At 44.5% G+C, this 18,274-nt stretch overlaps 1 protein-coding gene across 2 annotated transcripts in view; it reads right to left on the bottom strand.

The window, feature by feature from the left end:
* Nucleotides 1-1,156: 1,156 nt before the first annotated feature.
* Nucleotides 1,157-18,274, bottom strand: part of PROSER2 (proline and serine rich 2) — a 184,711-nt gene continuing 167,593 nt past the window's right edge. For both annotated transcript variants that reach the window (XM_069228652.1, XM_069228653.1), the window contains one exon: nt 1,157-4,480. In XM_069228652.1, coding sequence (XP_069084753.1) covers nt 3,471-4,480 — 1,010 coding nt within the window. In that variant the 3' untranslated portion in view covers nt 1,157-3,470. The remainder of the gene's footprint in view (nt 4,481-18,274) is intronic.

The following is an 18,274-nucleotide window of genomic DNA, read 5'->3' as shown; positions in this document are numbered from 1 at the left end:
GGGATATGGTATGGGAGCAATGGATTGGCCAAAGGGGATAGGGGAGAGAATGGTCATGTCAGAGGGTGCATGATGACTAAGACTGCTTTAGGGGGAAGGGGTATGAGGAGATTTGAGGGGTAAGAAAGATTTTACTAAAGGGGTTGGGGAGGTTCTATTTTCTATTAGTGAGGTTTTGTTAATTTTGTAAGGCACTTGGCTGAGATAATTTGATGTTGAATTGCAGGCCTACTCTATTAAAGTGTAAATTTCCCCCAGTAAAGTTGTAGAGTGTCTTATTTGGTACTGCCTTGCCCAATGAGGGCCCGGGGGATCCAGAAACGCAGTATCCCCCGCGAATTTTGGGCTAGTTGGTTCTGCCCATGAGACACAACAGGGTGTCACTGGTGGCATGAGCTGTGGGCGGGGCTAGAATAGGTTTTACATTGGTGCATATTGTGGGACGGCCTCTGGCTGTCGTCACAACCATGGGCAGATAAGCAAGATTATTTCATCCCTCCTTTCAGGCTATTGCATTTTCAAGGTTTGTTGCAGTTTTAACAAGGCAGGTCCAATTGTGTTTTCTCTTGCCACTGGTAGACAGGTCTGTTTCACTTACAGCGGTGTCGGGGTGCTTTTTAGTGATGGGGTGTTCTCAGGGTGGGTGACCACAGCACAGGGATGGGGGGATATGGTCAGGGAGCAAAGGACGGATTGGCCAAAGGAGACATGGACAGAACGGTGATGTCAGAAGGCGTATGATAACTGACAGTTTTTTTGTGGGGGTGGGAGGGCGAGGGGTATGAGGAGATTTGAGGGGAAAGGAGGAGTTTGATAAGGGGGGTGGAGGTTAGGAGGTTCTGTTTTTCATCAGTGAGGTTTTATTAGTTTTGTGAGGCACTTGGCCTAAGTAATTTGATGTTGAAATACAGACCTGTACTATTAAAGTGGCCTATTCTCCCAATAAAGTTGTGGCGTGTCCTATTTGTCACTGTCTTGCCTGATGGACCTCCTCTCCAGCAGCACAACCACGCCATCCCTACCAAACATGATAAACACATCTTCAATCCAAGACTGGTACTAGAAGGCCTACTGTGTTGACCCAGAGTACACAGCCCTCCTCAACTGAGCTACGACCTATTGTAACTTTTATTAACCACAACATATCACAAAGATGCATTTTTTAGTAAGAGATTCTTTATTAGCAGCTATCATCGTGGCTTCACAGATTACATACAATATGGCTTTTGAGGTTAACATTTTCGTTGCAATGAAGATTTTGACCCATAAAACGCACAGCAAAATAAATAGTTGTATTATGAACAGAGGGAGAAAAATACACATTCTAGTAAATAAAGTATAGATAAGTCAGGATCATTTTCTTAATTTCATGAACTGCTTCATCGCCCGATAAACTACTTCATTGTGTTAGAAATACACAGGTAATTACACTCCTTCAATGCTGCTTCAACTCCAGTGACTGGTGGGCTGGAAATAACTTTTTGAAATCTTAACTAAAACCCTCGTCAATACTAGTTTCCCTTTCAAACTCTGGAGAAAACTTTAATTGATGTTTCTTTTAATTAAAACAAGATTCGTGTAGTTACAGTACTAAAATTATATCACTTCTCGCAAGTCATTATTTGTAAAATATGATGTTTTCAAATATGAAAAGGTACCTTATTAAAACAAATGGTCAGAAATGAAAGTGTTGAGTAGAAAGAAAATTGTGACCAAAATGGCAAAAATAAATCGAAACATTTTTCTGAGATGTTCCACGTAACGCGGAACCACTCCCTCCCTCGGCCCATGTTGAAAGAAAGTAGCACTAAATGGGCACTCCCGGAGAATTATGGCACCTTGTGTTCATCTGCACACTTAAAAAATTGTTGTCTTTGTTACCCATGTGCCATTAAGGTTCATTTACTTTAATCATCAAATATGGAATGCAGATACTTAAAACATGACATCCGTTGTGGATTCAGTTGTTCATTTGGTGACGTACATGCCTAAACATGAAACAACATACCAAACGCTGCAGCATGTATGTGGATTAAAAATAATAGTCTCAAAACGTGAACGCACCACTCACGGCACAACCACCATACGTGCATGTGTTGAGTTCAGTTGGGGGGGGAGTGCGAAGGGGCATGTGAGGAGCCAGAAAGTTGTTGCCAGAAACAGATCATCAATCCGGACACCTTTTGAGGTAATTACAAAGCGTGTGATGCAGCGTTAATGAAACACACGCTGCAGCCGGTGCTGGAAACATTTCACAATAAGTCTAGTCTGACTTCACAATGCGTTTGTTCATGTAGCTACAGGTTGTGCCACAAGCCTACATTCACATGCCGTCAGCTGAACTGTCACGGTCTACACCAAGTGTTTCCAGGGCCGGGTCCAGCCCTGGACTGACTGGGCCAGGGAAGGTCACAAACAGAAGCTTGAGAGGCTTCGGAGCAAATGTGTGCACGTGCTTCCGGGGCACCCCTGAGAAACGGGATGTGCCTCCGAGTCATCACATCACATCAGATGTGTTACCAGGAGGAAACAATATGCCGAACAGGACTTTGGTGAAGAAGGTGTGGATGTGAAAGTCTCGTACCCAAAAACAGGTGGCTAGGCAATAATCTGATGAACACGGACTAAATATAAAACAAATCCTTCGGATAGCTACATGTTTTAACGTCATATGTTTATATATATATATATATATAGATTTGTGTGTGTGTGTGTATATATATATATATATATATATATATATGTGTGTATATATATATATATACACACACACACACACACACACACATACACACACATACACACACACACAAAAACTATAAGTATATATAGTTATTACAAAGCTGACAATTTTATTACCTCGTCCTTCTCACCCATCAATGTCTGAGTTTTACCTGGGGTTCCCCAGGCATTCACAGCATAGAATAGTAACTAGATTTTACATAAGGCAATAAAACCTCTTCCTCTCTTGCCAGTGCATGGAGTATGAGTAGAGACCTCCGACAATGTGGGTTCGGGATACTCCTGTCGGTTCTCCGAATCGTAAAGTACTGGATTATTTAAAACGCTACTTTCAGCCAATTTAAATAATCGATATGGCTTCTGTTGAAGGTGTGTTTTCGCCAAGTACGCCAGAGTACAGTTTTTAAACCACACAGGTCCTTTTACAAGTAGAACTAACAAAGTCTGTGCTTACTGTGGGAAACTGCCTCTACACAAACAAGGCTCGTTGAGTGTAAACCATACATTTTCTCTACCTGTCCCCCCTCGGATACGGTTCTCAGTCACGTAGCTGTTGATGGATTTCCAGTACGTGCTGAGGTCTGACTACTCCCTTGTTTGCAAGAGGACAGCTGTCTTTTGTTGTTGTGAAACGCCCAACACTTGTGAAGAATCCTACTCAACTGGTCTCGCGCGCCCTAAGGCAAGCCACCTGAGAGACCGCAACATTCCACCCATCAACTTTATCATCACGCTGTCTTTTTCAATAGGCCCAGTTGACGTAGCGCTTCTTTCCGAGATTCCTCTGTTGCTCCCCGACCAGAAAACTGCACCGATATCCCTTGAGGCCTAAATCCTGTCGGCCTGGGCAGTGAACAAGTTCTCCTTATGTCATTTTGAACCCGTCCCTGGCTGGAATCATGAATGCTATGCGAAGGGATTTTGCGAGTAAATTTCTTTTCGGTAGGAGATGTGGCAGCGGGGATAGTAACCGTTTTGCCAAGCGGGATGAATGGGCTTGGTTCACTGGTTAAAACCTTGTTGATATTGTCCGAGCCATTGGCAGGAGGTCTGGTAGGCGAGTACTGTGGCTTGTGAGGATTTGTGGCATAGTCTGTTTCAACCTCCACAGGTATCTCCACTTGAACTGGTGTTTCTTTTATCAACTGCAGTTTAATCAGGGCCTCATACTTAGCTTGCTGGGATGCTGCGTCTCGGAATGAGGCACTTCGGTCCCGACCAATCATCTGACTGTGACGCATCCGATCTTCAACCTCCTCAGCCGATAAATTTTCGGTGTGCAAGTTGGCCAACACCTGAGCTCTGCGCTGCAGTACGTTGACATTCGCCTTTGAAATTGTTTTATTGTACTCCTTTCCAGCTTTGCTGATAACAATATTATTTGGATAGTGAGCGACTTTGCCCAAGGGTGGCGAGGGATACGTGAAGCAGTCTTTGTGGACAGGTGGCGGAGAAGTTGCGGCATCCCTCCGTCTTTCAACAGGTTTCTCCCCATTGGGGGAGGTGGGCGAGCTGCTACCACCGTCTGTTTTTTTGAAAATTTGTTCAGCAATGATGACTGGAGTTGGAACCGCTCCAAGGAGTTTTGGGCGCTCCACTGGATATTCATTGCTGTGTAAATCGCTATTCCTCGCTGGCTCCATTGAAGAGTGCTTAGGGGAAACTGCTGGAGGACTGTGTTTCACAAGCGGGGTTTCTTTCTGTTCTGGCTCCTTCTCATTGCACGAAATCACCTTACCTATTAAAATATAACAATATATTTTTTTAATTTCATGAATACATCGAAAGCCTCACCTCTATTCTGGTGTGTTTAGCTAAGTGCACAAAATCAGATACATCTAGTCATGAACAGTTAAAGCCATAGATTAAAGGGTGAATTACATACTTTGAACATATTGTAAGTACAAGTAGGCCATAACTAACCATGACAGATTACTTTTTAACATTTTCTTCCACCTGGACTCCTAGACTTGTTCTCTGCCTTTAGTTGACTCTCTAAGTGTCTATAATCAGCATTTTAAATTAGAATGAACTTATCGAATGGTATGTAAGATCTATACAACTCCATTCACCTATGTGAGAAAATTTGTTTTCAGTGCTTTGATCAACTCAATATAGTTAAATCAGTATATTTTACCTTACATCATTAAAACAGAAGCACCACCTTCATTCACCACCACCCACCCCTCATAATCATGACACTATAAATAATACTCATTTGGGAAACAAGCATGAAACTTACTGGATGGTAAAGCCTTCATCCTCCAACCTGCCCTGTATCCCAATTATCCGCAACAATCTCCAATTGCTTCGATAACGGAGAGGAAAGTAATCTAGGGCAAAACCATGGTCAGTGATCCAACGAATGCATGGGCAGCACCCTTTTTATGTTTATCTTTTTGGGTCTGGTCTTCAAGACAACGTTATGCATACATCCATACATACATACTTACATAAAGGGTCTTTTGGTCAACTACCTTCTTCCATTGATCTGTCAAGTTGTCATTCACAGTTTGGTTCTGCCACGACCACATGCAGCATGCAGCAATGAGTTAGTCTACTTTATCCATTGGATCTGTTCACGTTGAGGGACTGATCAAAGCAATACCACTTCGTTCACATCTGCCTAAAGTAGTTCCTTTCTTATCAGTGGCAAATCTGGTATAAAGTATGTTTTTCATAGCAACTTTAAATACCAGTTATTAATTTTGCTCCAAGTCAGGTGCCAGTTTGATGGGGATTTGTTTTCCATCTCCATTTTAAAGTTGGATAAAAAATGTTTATGTGGTATTATAGCTCCCTGTGAATTCATTCTGGCCTTCTTCACAAATATTAATAAAATGCAAGGCTAAACTGAAAGGCTTCCAGTTTAAAAAAAAAGAAGAAAAAAAAAAATCAGTAGTAACATTGTTTTTTTCATTTTCAACTTTTTATTTAAAGCATACGGGAGGCTGCATTTTTTTTGTGACATATGCTTTCAATAAAATTACAATAAACTTTAGCCACCACGCCAGCCTTTCAAGGCCTAACAGGGCTGCAGCATGTAATATGCCACCCTGAGGGACCCCTCACTCAGTACATGCACACTGCCTTGAAGCGTGTGTGCTAGTGGGGAGAAAATACAAAGTTGACATGGCACTCCCCTCAGAGTGCCATGCCCACAAACCACTGCCTGAGGCATAGGTAAGTCACCCCTCAGCAGGCCTTACAGCCCTAACGCAGGGTGCACTTTACCACAGGTGAGGCCATAGCTGCATGCACAATATGCCCCTACAGTGTCTAAGTCAATTCTTAGACATTGTAAGTGCAGGGTAGCCATTACAAACTCCACAGCACCATAATGGCTACACTGAATACTGGGAAGTTTGGTATCAAACCTTTCAGCACAATAAACCCACACTGATGCCAGTGTGGGATTTATTGAAAAATGCACATAGAGGGCATCTTAGAGATGCCCCTTGTAAGTTAGCCCAACTACTACTGTAAGGCTGACCGGTCTGGGCCAGTCTGCCACTTTCAGACGAGTTTCTGACCACATGCGGTGAGTGCCTTTGTGCACTCTGTGGTCAGAAACAAAGCCTGTCCTGGGTAGAGGTGCTTCACACCGCCCCCTGCAGGAACTGTAACACCTGGCAGTGAGCCTCAAACGCTCAGGCGTGGTGTTACAACAGTGGAGATGCATGCCCCCCAGAGAACCCCCCCCCCCCTTTTTAGAGGCAAGTCCAGAGGGATAATGAGAAAAACAAGGAGAAGTCACCGCCTCAGCCAGGACCTCCCGTAAGGTGTCCAGAGCTGAAGTGACCCCCTCCTTGAGAAATCCTCCATATTGCTTTGAAAGATTAGAACCAATAAGGATAGGGATGTGCCCCCCTCCCGAGAGGGTGTGGGCACAAGGAGGGTGTAGCCACCCTCTACTGCTCCTTGACCCTAACACACTCCTAAATTTAGTATTTAGGGGTGACCCTGAACCCAGCTCTTCAGATTCCGGATGACCTCAAGACAGAAGAAGGACTGCTGAGCTGAAAACCCCGCAGAAAAGAGAAGGAGAAAACAACTGACTCTGACCCGGCCCTACAGGCCCGTCTCCTGCCTAAAGATGCAAAAGAAGAAGCAACGCGTTCTGCAGGACCAGCGACCCCTGAAAAGCCTCCAGGGGACTGCCTGCCTCAGCGAGGACCAAGAAACTCCTGTGGACAGCGGACCTGTCCAACAAGAAGATAAAGAAACCATCTTTAAAGGGACTCCCAGCTCACTCCAGAAGCGGGAGTCCAAGTGACTCAGCACCAGACACCACTGGCCCGTGTCCAGAGGAACCAGCTGACCAGAGAGGACCCCCAGGCGACCAAGTGCCCACCTTGGGTTGACCTTTCCACGATGCCGCCTGCAGAGGGAATCCCAAGGACCCCCTTGACTGCGACTGCCCAGGATGAAGATATCAAACGCTTTGAGAAGCACTGCACCTGCAGCCCCCAGACTCGTGACAAACGGACCACCGGTGCAACAGTGACCAGCAGGTGGACCTTCTTGAACCGTCAAAGGCTTGCCCGAGAAGCCCTCCTGTGTCCTGCCTGCAGTGACCCCCGGGTCCACCCATTGAGTTCCACTGAGAACCCGATGCCCTGTTTGCACCCTGCACCCGGCTGCCCCAGTGCTGTTGAGAGTGCGTGTTTGGTGCCTACTTGGGGTCCCTCCAGTGCTCCTCTAAACCCCCCTGGTCTGCCCTCTGACAACGCGGGTACTTACCTGCAAGCAGACCGGAACCGGAGCACCCCCTGTCTCCATAGGCGACCATGTTATTTTGGCTCCTGTTTGACCTCTGCACCTAACCAGCCCTTTTGTTGTTGGTGCTAGGTGTTTGGGGTTATCTTGAACCCCCAACGGTGGGCTACCTATGCCCCAGAGACTGAACCCGCAAGTTTGTTACCTCAAAAACTGTACTTTACTTCCCTCCCCAGGAACTGTTGAACATTGCACTGTGTCCACATTTAAAATAGCCTTTTGCCATTTTAAAGAACACTGTGTACATTGTTGATACTATTCAAAGTTCTAAGTATTACTATGCAAAGTACCTTTCGTTTAATACATTTACCTGCTAAATTAATCTTGTGGATCTAGAAATAAATTAACAAAATATATTTTTCTATATAAAAACCTATTGGTCTGGAGTGAAGTCACTGAGTGTGTGTTCCTCATTTATTGCCTGAGTGTGTACAACAAATGCTTAACACTACCCTCTGATAAGCCTAACTGCTCCACCACACTACCACAAATAGAGCATTAGTATTATCTATTATTGCCTCTGTCAAAACTCTTGGAGAACCCTGGGACTTTGTGCAAACTATATCTAATTTTGAGATAGTATATACAGAGCCAGCTTCCTACACTGAGGGTATGGCAAACGGAAAGAGCAAAGGATATCTAAGAATATTGTTGGGAATTTCAGCCTGCGCCAAAGCAAGATTCTACACCATAGCAGTCCCACAGAAGTCTGTGCTGTCTGGAAAGAATGGGTTGATGACCTACTAGATAGTCTGAGATGGCCTAAACTTGACCAAAGACTAACGTTTCCCACAATTTCAGCACAGTTTAGGTTTCCCTGCTTTACTGCTTCTTTTCTCAGCTCCTGAAATTTAGGTAACCCTGTGACAGTCATTTGGCTCAAGTCTGGAAATAAGAGTATAGGGCTCCCTGGATAGATTAGTTCTCGTTTCAACATACTTGCTTGCAGTACCCTCTTACATGCATCTTACTCCAGAAGGGTTACCAAGGATCATGGCCCCATCTTTATGACCTTTGCTAGAGCCCATCATGAGAAACCTTGCTGCTTTTGAGCATTCTGGACCTGTGTAGGTTTTATTAGGTGCAGCAATTGATGGTTCACCTGCTATTAGTGCACAACTTTGAACCATGAAGACCTTAATGAGTCACCTTTCAATGCTGGATTGAAGCTGACAGCTTTTCAATGTTCCCCTCTGTAGAGAAGATCTTCCCCTCAGTCTCTAATCTCCATTTCTATTTGGTCCAGATTGGATTTCAAAGCTATCATCCTCAGCTCTAAAACATCCAGTTAGCTAAGCACAGTCTGAGGGAGGCCACTGGGTTTTGTTTTCCTTTCAACACAGGTCTTCTCAGTCAATAGGTCCTTAAGTAGTGCACAAAGTTCGACTCCCAAAAAAGTGTTTTGCAGATGCTGTACCTTTCATCAATTTTGCAGCTGGGGTTCAGGATGCCACTTCTGGTTCTCTATGTGTTTTGCCCATATTGACTTCTGTCTGCATAGTCAGCGAAGGTAGTGCGTAGGGGCCACCAGTGACGCATGTCTGTGTCATGGACACACAGGTTAAGTTCCTAAGGAACTATGCTTCTGATGTCCAATTGCTCTAATGTCCCTTGAGAGCTATCCCTACCCTGAGTTCCTCCGTGGGCCACTGCCATCTGATTCCTGAGCGGAGGCAAGGGACTGGGGTGTTGATGTCCTCGTTTCTAGACTGGTCCACCATCCATAAAGATGGACCCAACAATACAGAGTCCAGATAGTAAGCCACAAAGTACTGTAGTTGCTTACTGACCACCCTTCCTGGTGGACCGGGTTCCAATCAAACAAGACTTTAGACACTGCTGCATAGCAAGAAGGGTGCCATCTTGCCCCTAGCCATCAGTGGGAGCACAGCAGCTTTCGCAGCTGCAAGAATATTGCCCCAGCCAGGTCTCTGCAATGCTTTTGCAGCTGTATACGTGCTTCCTGAATCCCACGTGATAAGCAGCATTCAGAGCTCCCTCTTGGGACGAGGGCGAGCCAGAAACTGCGAGACCGCTCAAGGAGGTGTAGAAGGCACTGCCAATCCTCTGCACACCTACTCAGGCCCCTGTGCAATAACCTTTTAAATACCTTTACGGTCCCCAAAGTCCCCCTTTTGACCTTTCTGACAAATAGGTTAAATTTTAAATCATCTCCAAACAGCATAACGTTCATGCAGTTTCAGGTGAAGATTAGGTATTAAAGGTGATGCACTAATTTATGGTGGTAGTTTGACTCAGTTACAATGCATGGCAATGCTAGCAAATAAATGGCTGAAAAATGCAATTTCCAAAAGCTATCACAAAATGGATACTCATCTCGGACTACAATGTCTACATAGCCTAACACATCACCACAAAGGAGCATGGCTGGTAAGGCCGAAAGTGTGTAAAACAAATCATTATGGTGGTTGACAGAGTGATTTGTTCTTCAGTCTAGCTAGAAAGTGCAGCTGTCTGTTATACCTACTGTTTCCAGCTTTGTAAGGTATACATACAGTGGGCTTCGGCAGAGTATGTTGCACGTTATTGGGTGTTTGATACACTTCCTTGTCCTAATACAAGAGAGAGGGAGATTCCGACCAGGGAACCACAACTAGACGCTGACTGCCTTGTTGAAGATGCTGAACCAGATCACAGGCCTTTGCTCAGGTATGAGGGTTGATGCCTCCACAGGGAATCTGAAAGGCAAGATAATAGCTTAACATGCTGTGCTCGAAATATAACTTACTGAGAGGGAATAGAATCTATTAACACCATGATAGCGTTGTTTTTATGTTTCACTCTCATCGTGACTATTTCAATCCTACTGTGTTGTATGGTTCTGGTTATTGCGGCTCACGCCTTATTATCTAAAATGCAGTCGTTTTATTAAAAACAATCTATAAAACTTAAACTGCCTTTGTCATTTGTATATGAGATCATATTGTAAATGAGAGAGCTGGTTGGGACCTGAGTGACCACGACTTCCCTGAGAAGTTCTAAAGATGTCATGCGCTCGGCTGCCCAATCATCCCTCCCCCTTGGGAGAGATGAGGCACTGCTAGTTAGCCAGAGCAAAACCGGATTGAGGGTGACAAAGGTCCTTCCAAGTGGGTCAGACTCAGTCCCCCACACCAGGAACGATCCTGCTACCTAGAAATCCAGTAGTCTCATTTAGGATAATGAGAGCCCACGCGACATGGCGCCGCCAAAGATTGGTCTGGCTCTAATTTTCGGGTCCGACTGACTCTTTTGGTCTCATATATATATTGACTCCTCGGTTCCGTTAACGGAGATGTCCGTGGCACTGAGGATTTCCTCCACCACAATATAGGTAGATCCTATTTTTTTGTGGTTAGTTGTTCAAGCTTGAACTCTGAAAGGAAAACCCCGATATTGGTGTCCCTTCTCTGAACTAGCGCTGTTTTCATAATGGCGAATCCCCAAGTAGTGAACATCGCACTTAATATGCGACACCCGGTCACGGGACATCTGTTAGCACATGGTCTAACGAACCAGGGGGGTCCGGTCACGTTTGTGGTGGACGCCCATGCAGCCTATAGAACAGAACTTTTTTATTCTTGGGTCGTATTTCCAGCAGTTGATGGGGCTTCACACACTTTTCATGATTACACTGTTGCGAATGCCCCTGGACAAGGTATACTTAGAGATACCTTTATCTTATCAAGAACACCATAATTGGCTTGATGGCGCCCTCCCACATACCATGGCACAAGTTAGGTTAGGTCCACTAAGTAATGATGGTCCTACCTGGCCTTTATTGGCTACATATACACCACATCCTGTGGTTGCTCAATTGGCAGTGGCTGAAGTTCGTCGTTTATATACAGACTTAACGGCTACATATAGACGCTTAGTTCAATTTGTAATGCAGACACTAAATACAAACGCAGCGCGTGCTTCTCAAGCGCAACCACATGCAGTGGTTCCGGGTATCAATCCGGCCACTGTGCACTCAGTTATGGGCAAAGTACCGGCTAAACGAGAGGAGACTCCATTTTGGCTGGCGCAAAAAATTAATACGCTGGAAGCAGTATTTCCCCATACGGGACCTCAGGATAAACATAGAATATTGACAATATGTTTGCCGTTTGGTATGGTTCCTACTGTGGACCATTGTAATACATGGGGCACGGTGTTTGCCACGCTCTACACTACAGCACACGGTACACCGACATTGGCTTATTTACCGGAAGTGCTAAAACAAATTCAAGATGAATATGGGGCTGCCCCAGCCTTAGATTTAGGGATGCAACTGATGGGCAATTTTGCTACGGTTTCTTCTATTATATTGAGTAATCTAAAAGGGGAGGCAGTGGCACTAGCGGTGCGTATGCGTCTTTGAGACGTCCCGCAGCTTAATCTGGAGCGGGAGCTGCCGAGAATAATAGCAGAAACATATTTGAGTATCGGTCGCGATAGCCTAGGGGCTAGACCGCAAAAAACACAGTTTCAGGGTAAGAGTAGTAAGGATACTACTAAACAACAGCAACCTGAGGGTACTAAAAAGCGCTGGGAGAAAAAACAGCAAACACCTAAAAAAGAAAGGGGAGAATCTCCGCGACCGGAGACCCAGCAGGCTAAATATAATCTCAGAAATAAGGATAATTTGAAGACGCCTGATAGATATCAATATACTGATACACGCTAATCTCTTTCCTTTCAGGACTCATCAGAAAAGAGAAATGAGAGAGGTGGGCGGTCAGAGCGGAGAACTGAGTACGTGAAACCGAGACAGGAATCACAACCCTCTTCGGAGGTTTCTGTCAAGAAGGAAGAGAAACCGATCCAACAAAAACAACAGTTTAAAAAGAAAAAAGTGGCGGCGGTCTCAGACATGTCACACAAGAAGAGAGTTCTCTTGAAGAACAAGACATGGGCAATAGCACTGTTAGACAGCGCGGCAGAGGTCACAATAGTTTGCCGGAATCTTCTAGAGCATCTGGAGGTGAAAGCAACTGATGACTTCATACAAGTCGAAACAGCAGATAGGCGTGTCTCTGATCCCGATAGAGTTTATACAGTAACTTTACAGTTGGAAGGGGAGATTGAGCGCACAATAAACGCCATCTTTTGGGATCGTGTAGTCAAACTGTATGACATTCTGCTGGCCGAACAGGATTGGCCCCCTGACTTTGTTTGCGACTATCCAGTTGGGGAGGAGGTTATTACACCTTCGTTCTCACCACTAGTTCCGGGAGAACACGCAGAGTCCTATAGCATTAAATGGGCTCTGGCACAAGCACCTGCCTTATATAGAAATCATGTAGGGTGGGATAGGGATTCACCTTATCATGTAATTCCGATTAAAGGCGAACCTCAGCCACAACCGCAATATCCTATAAAATTTGAAGCAAGGGCATCGGTAAGGAACATTCTTACACAATTGGAGTACCAGGGAGTAATTGAACCCTGTCTCGCCGATGAATAATCCCTTATTCCCTGTAGCTAAACCGGACCATTCTTATAGGATAGTGGTGGATTACAGACATTTAAATGGACATACACGCACATATGCAATACAGAATTCACACAGCGCTGCGCATTATGAATATAGAGCGTAAAAAATACAAAACGACTTTAGATATCTCGCATGGTTTCTTCTGCCAGAATATAGCGCCCGAAAGTAGGGATTTCACTAGCTTTAGCGCGTTTGGCTCTCCGAAAAATGTTGTCGTTTGCCTCAGGGGTATAAGAATAGCCCAGGACTGTTTTCGGCTTGTGTCACTGAAATTTTGCACGAGTTGGACCCTGAAGCTTTGTCATATGTCGATGATATATATCTGACAGATGACGAGTTGCTACAACATTTAAGGCGGGTAGCCCGCATTGTTGTGGGATTTGCCGAAATTGGCTACAAATTTAACTTTAAAAAAGTCAAAAATTGCCTTCCTCAGTGTCATTTTCCTGGGATATGAGCTGTCGAATGAGGGCAAGTGTCTAGCGCCACACTTTTTGGAAAAATGTGCACGATTGCAACCTCCTAATACGATTAAGAAAATCCAGTCGTTGTTGAGATTTCTAAATTTTGACAGAACTTACATTCCTGATTATGCTACACATATAAAGCCTTTATACGAGCTGATTCGCCCAAATTTTTTGAGTAGATTTTGGACGATTGAGCATAGACATATTCTTCGAGACTTGAAACTGATCTCTTAGCTGTAAAACAATTACACACACGGGACAATAAGATATATCTGTCATCAGAGTAATAGCTGGGGCCGTTGGGTTTACGTATGTCACCTTTAATGAGGGTGAGACAGTCCCAATAGGATACAAGTCTCACTTGTATTCTGCTGCAGAACAACGTTTTGCACAAACTGAGAAAATTCTCACTGCTGTACAGATGGCTGTAAGTAAAGAAAGACCTCTTGCCCAGGGCCAACGCATTATTGTCGTTTCCCCGATTCCAGCCTTAGAGGCTGTTACGAAAGCGAGTGTTCCTAATGCAAAAGCACTAAACCCGCACTGGATACAATGGGCTACGTCTTTGACAGCCACTGATGTAGATTACATTTTTGACCCAAAATTGCAGACTCAAGAATTTCTTCAATATGAAATGGAGTACCCAGTTCCCACTGCCTATTGATCAATATCAAGTGGTGATGTACACTGATGGCTCTGCGCAGCCTGTGGTGGAAACTAGACAACAGTATTCTGCTGCATGTGCGGCTATATGGAGGGGGAGAAGTTCTGCCCCCAACATACTTATAAAAAGACCTTGGGAGACTGTACGGCACAGTTGGCTGAGCTGAAAGCTCTGTTATTAGCCTTGGAACATGCGGATCCAGCACAGTTTACACTACTTGTTTGTGATTCCTATTACTGTGTTCAGTCTTTCAATGAATATTTGCATTACTGGAGGTTAAATGGGTTCAGAGATTCCAAGGGCAACACCATAAAACACAGGTTACTGTGGGGGAAGGTTGCGGATCTGAAGGAAACGCTTTCTAAAGTCCATGTTGTGCATACACTTGGCACCAGAGCGTTGGAATACACGTTGCTGGTAACACTTTGGCTGATGAAGCCGCGAAATCGGCAATGGCAGTTGCCACTGTAGCCGCAGTAACTCGTTCGAGTTCCAAACCAGACAGAGATTTTGGCTGCCATAAGGGCTACGGCTGATGGCACGCCATATCCTAGAGGATTCCCTTCAAAATATCATTATTCCATGGGTGGTATGCTGAACGCTGAGGTTAATATCCCAGGCGTTGGTGTACGCGATGTGCCCAATAAAATTGTGCAACCTCAATTGATCACTGCAGCTCATGAGGGGGCGGCATCTGCACATGCTGGCATGGCTGCCACAATTTCACTCTTACAGGCTCGTTACTGGTGGCCTGGTCTCTATAAAGAGACAAAGCAGTATGTCCTTTGTTGTGACATCCGTCAACAAATTAAGGTTTCCACGGCTAGACGCCCGCAGTAGACGCCCCTTCTGATATCGAATAAACCTTTACGGTATGTGTACTTGGATCATTGTGGTCCGTTGACCCCAGATAGTACATACAAATATATATTGGTAGCTGTAGATTCATGCTCCAGATGTGTGGGTCTGGCCACAGCACTCGCCTGACGCTCGGACTGTTATTAAAGATTTGCGCATCTTTGTCGATACATATGCAGTTGTGGCTTTTCATTCGGACCAGGGCCCTGCTTTTGCCTCTAAGGCATTCAGGGAACCCCATGGCTTCGTAGGGGGTCCAACTTCAGTTCTTGTCTCCATTTCATCCCGAGGGAAATTCTGTTGTGGAATGTTTAAATCACGATTTAAAGCAATCCTTAACAGCCAGAGTTATAGGTATGGGTCATAGCTGGCTAGCCCACCTGTATGGAGTACAGAGAGCACTGAATAACTTGCCTAGAAGGTCCCTGGGGGGGGGTCGTACTTCATATGAGTGCTTGTTTGGAACACAAATGTATGTTCCTGATCCAGATGGTCCTGGTGTGGAGGCGGCAGATATGCCTTTTGACATAAATGATCGTGTCACTGTTTTGCAGGATTTACAACAATTCCGTGAAGATAACTCTTCTGCCAGTGCTGCCTCCACAGGAATTAAGGATGAACTAGTAACGCCTACTGGTTGGATTCCCAGAGTTGGGGATCTTGTGCGTGAAAAGGTCGCAGTGAAAAAATAATTTGGCCCTTCGTATCGAGCGCCAGTCCCTGTACTAGGGATCCGGGGCACAAGAATTGTGATTTTGACGCCGTTGCAAGGGGCCAAAGGAAATCGCTTTGTATCCATCGACAATGTCAAGTTACAACATGTGGCCGATTCTGCACAGCAGACCAAGAGGAACGCCCAGTAGTTCCCGAATCCCTCTCACTACTGGGGATGATGTTCAGCTGCAGGTGATTTGCACCGATGCTGTTTCCTCTCTGAGCTTGGGGAGGGTGGAAGATGATCTTGCGATTGTTCCACACACGGCGAATAATTTGGAATCTTTTGATCAAGTTGCTGTGACTACTGTTGTTGCTGAAGCTGTTATCTACAGTGTACCACGCCGAGAGACACAATCTGCTCCTTTGTTTACGGTTGCACCTTTTGCGAGAACTGCCTCCGGCTGCTTTAATAACAATGATGATGCCGTGTCAGACTCTTCGTGCTCTTCAACACCAGCCCTGGGTACATGTAAGCTGTTGTATTGGCTCAAACATAAGTATTTTGTTTTTCCTTGGTACTATCTGTGGCTTTTTATGACTGTGATGGCTTTTTTCCTGTGGCTGGGGTTTGTTGTCACCTTTGTTCTGGTGATACATGGTCATTTTCTTCCTGAGCGATCTGAGATTGAGCAGGTGGAGAAGGTGTTGAAACCACATTTTTCACCACACATAGTTCGAAGAGACTTGTCCTTTGTGAATATTTCTGCTGTACCTATTTCGGATGGGATTGTGTGGGATAGAGTAATGTTTGATATATATGGTCCCACTGAAATAATTCAAATACCGTATGTTCTCAAATTATCAATGAATGATATCATTATACCAAGCATTGTATCTGACGATTGGGATGTGAAGACAGTTGATTCTATGTTGACAGAATTGCAGTATTATACTGTCTATGAAAATGAAGATGCTTACCAGTTTAGGGATAATTATGGTGACATGTTTTGTTACAATTATTATGGACACCACTTTATTCATAAAGCCAGTAGCCCTAAATCAATATTTGAGTATATGCAATGGGAACATTGCCCGACTCCTCCACAGGGGAGTTCTAAAACTTATTCTGACAAATTTGCATATTTTTCTGGACATCATCAACAGAGTGCTAAGTCATATTATTTTAGAGTTACTCCGCATGCTAATAAGCAAATGTTGTTGACTGATACTAAATTACTGTATTCCAATTTGTTTGTATCCAAACTATCTGTTGAGGGGTACGAATACTGGTCCAAAACTGTTGATTTGAAAAGTGTTTGGGGAACGAAAAATTGGCAAATGTGGGGTAGGGAGACATTGTTTAGGGCATGTATTATTCCTGTCCAGATGATTTTCTTAAATGACACTGTACAACAGACTAGCTGTTTAGGCTTACCAACAAATAGAGAATTAAATATGCCTGGCATACCTGTCCCTTCCAAACTGAAAGATTGGCAACATTATATTAATGCCACGTTTAGTGAGCTTACAGACTGGGTCCAGAATGGTACACTTAACACTTCATTGACACGTCCAGGCGGGTGGTTATTGTGGCCAATAGACACTAATGGGTGTCATCAACGTTTTGTCACCTCTTCGGGGGGTTTCAGGACTAGTAGGGCAGACCCTCGCTACATATCACCAGAACATGCTGATATCATTACTACATATAGCGTGGGGAAACTTTGTCAACAATGGTTAAAGTCATCCACACTAGATGCAGTTAAGACACATCTCACGTTACTGTCTAATTATACTGACTTGCAAGATTTTTTGTCAGGTCCAAGAGTGCCCTGGAATTTTTTTTTTTTGTATGAAGTGTACAATGAGATATGGAAACTCTCACAACAGAAGGCAGCGGCCCGGTTGAGGCAGATAGATCAGGAGAATTTGAAACAAGCTTTGTCTGTTGTGGATAATGGAATGCATACCCTGTCAGACCGTGTATCGTGTATATACGATCATTGACAACATTGTTTCCTCTGCTATAGACATTATTAGATCAGATATGTCTTCTTTATATCATGGGCAGAGTCAAACGCGGTCCATTCTGCAGTTGGGTTGGACTCTACAGACATTGAAGGCGGGTAGCGTTCCGTGGCAGCAAATCAGAGCCAAGGAGATTTTTTTTCCTTTAATTTGACGCGTCAGCAGCAGCTGATGGCTAAAAAGGAGGCGACATATGTTATGTTGAATATTGAAAAGTTGGAGAAGTTGCCTTTTACTGTGGCTGAGATTCCGTCAGCTGAATGGTTGATACACGGGGTTATAAATTTGCCTATTTCCACTCTGCAATTCACTTCTTGTTTGAAGCATATTCCGGTGGGCAGATATGAGAAATTGGGAGACAGTTACATACATGAGGTGTGGGAGCTTCCCTTTTTATACAGATGTCTTAATGGTATGAGGGAGGTTTTTCTTAGCGGTAGCGAATGTAAAACTTCTGTCAGCCATTCAATGGTTTGTAAGCAGCTGTCCTTGCATGGGGCGTGTAATTCCTCGGTTGCGAATTTAGCTTGCTATCTAAATGGAGTTCCAGTCCCTGTGATTAAAAACACATTCCAGGTGCTTTCAAACGGCAGCTAC

Source organism: Pleurodeles waltl, chromosome 4_1, assembly GCF_031143425.1.
Source record: "Pleurodeles waltl isolate 20211129_DDA chromosome 4_1, aPleWal1.hap1.20221129, whole genome shotgun sequence".
Classification (NCBI taxonomy): domain Eukaryota; kingdom Metazoa; phylum Chordata; class Amphibia; order Caudata; family Salamandridae; genus Pleurodeles; species Pleurodeles waltl.
This window is presented reverse-complemented; position numbering and strand designations above follow the sequence as displayed.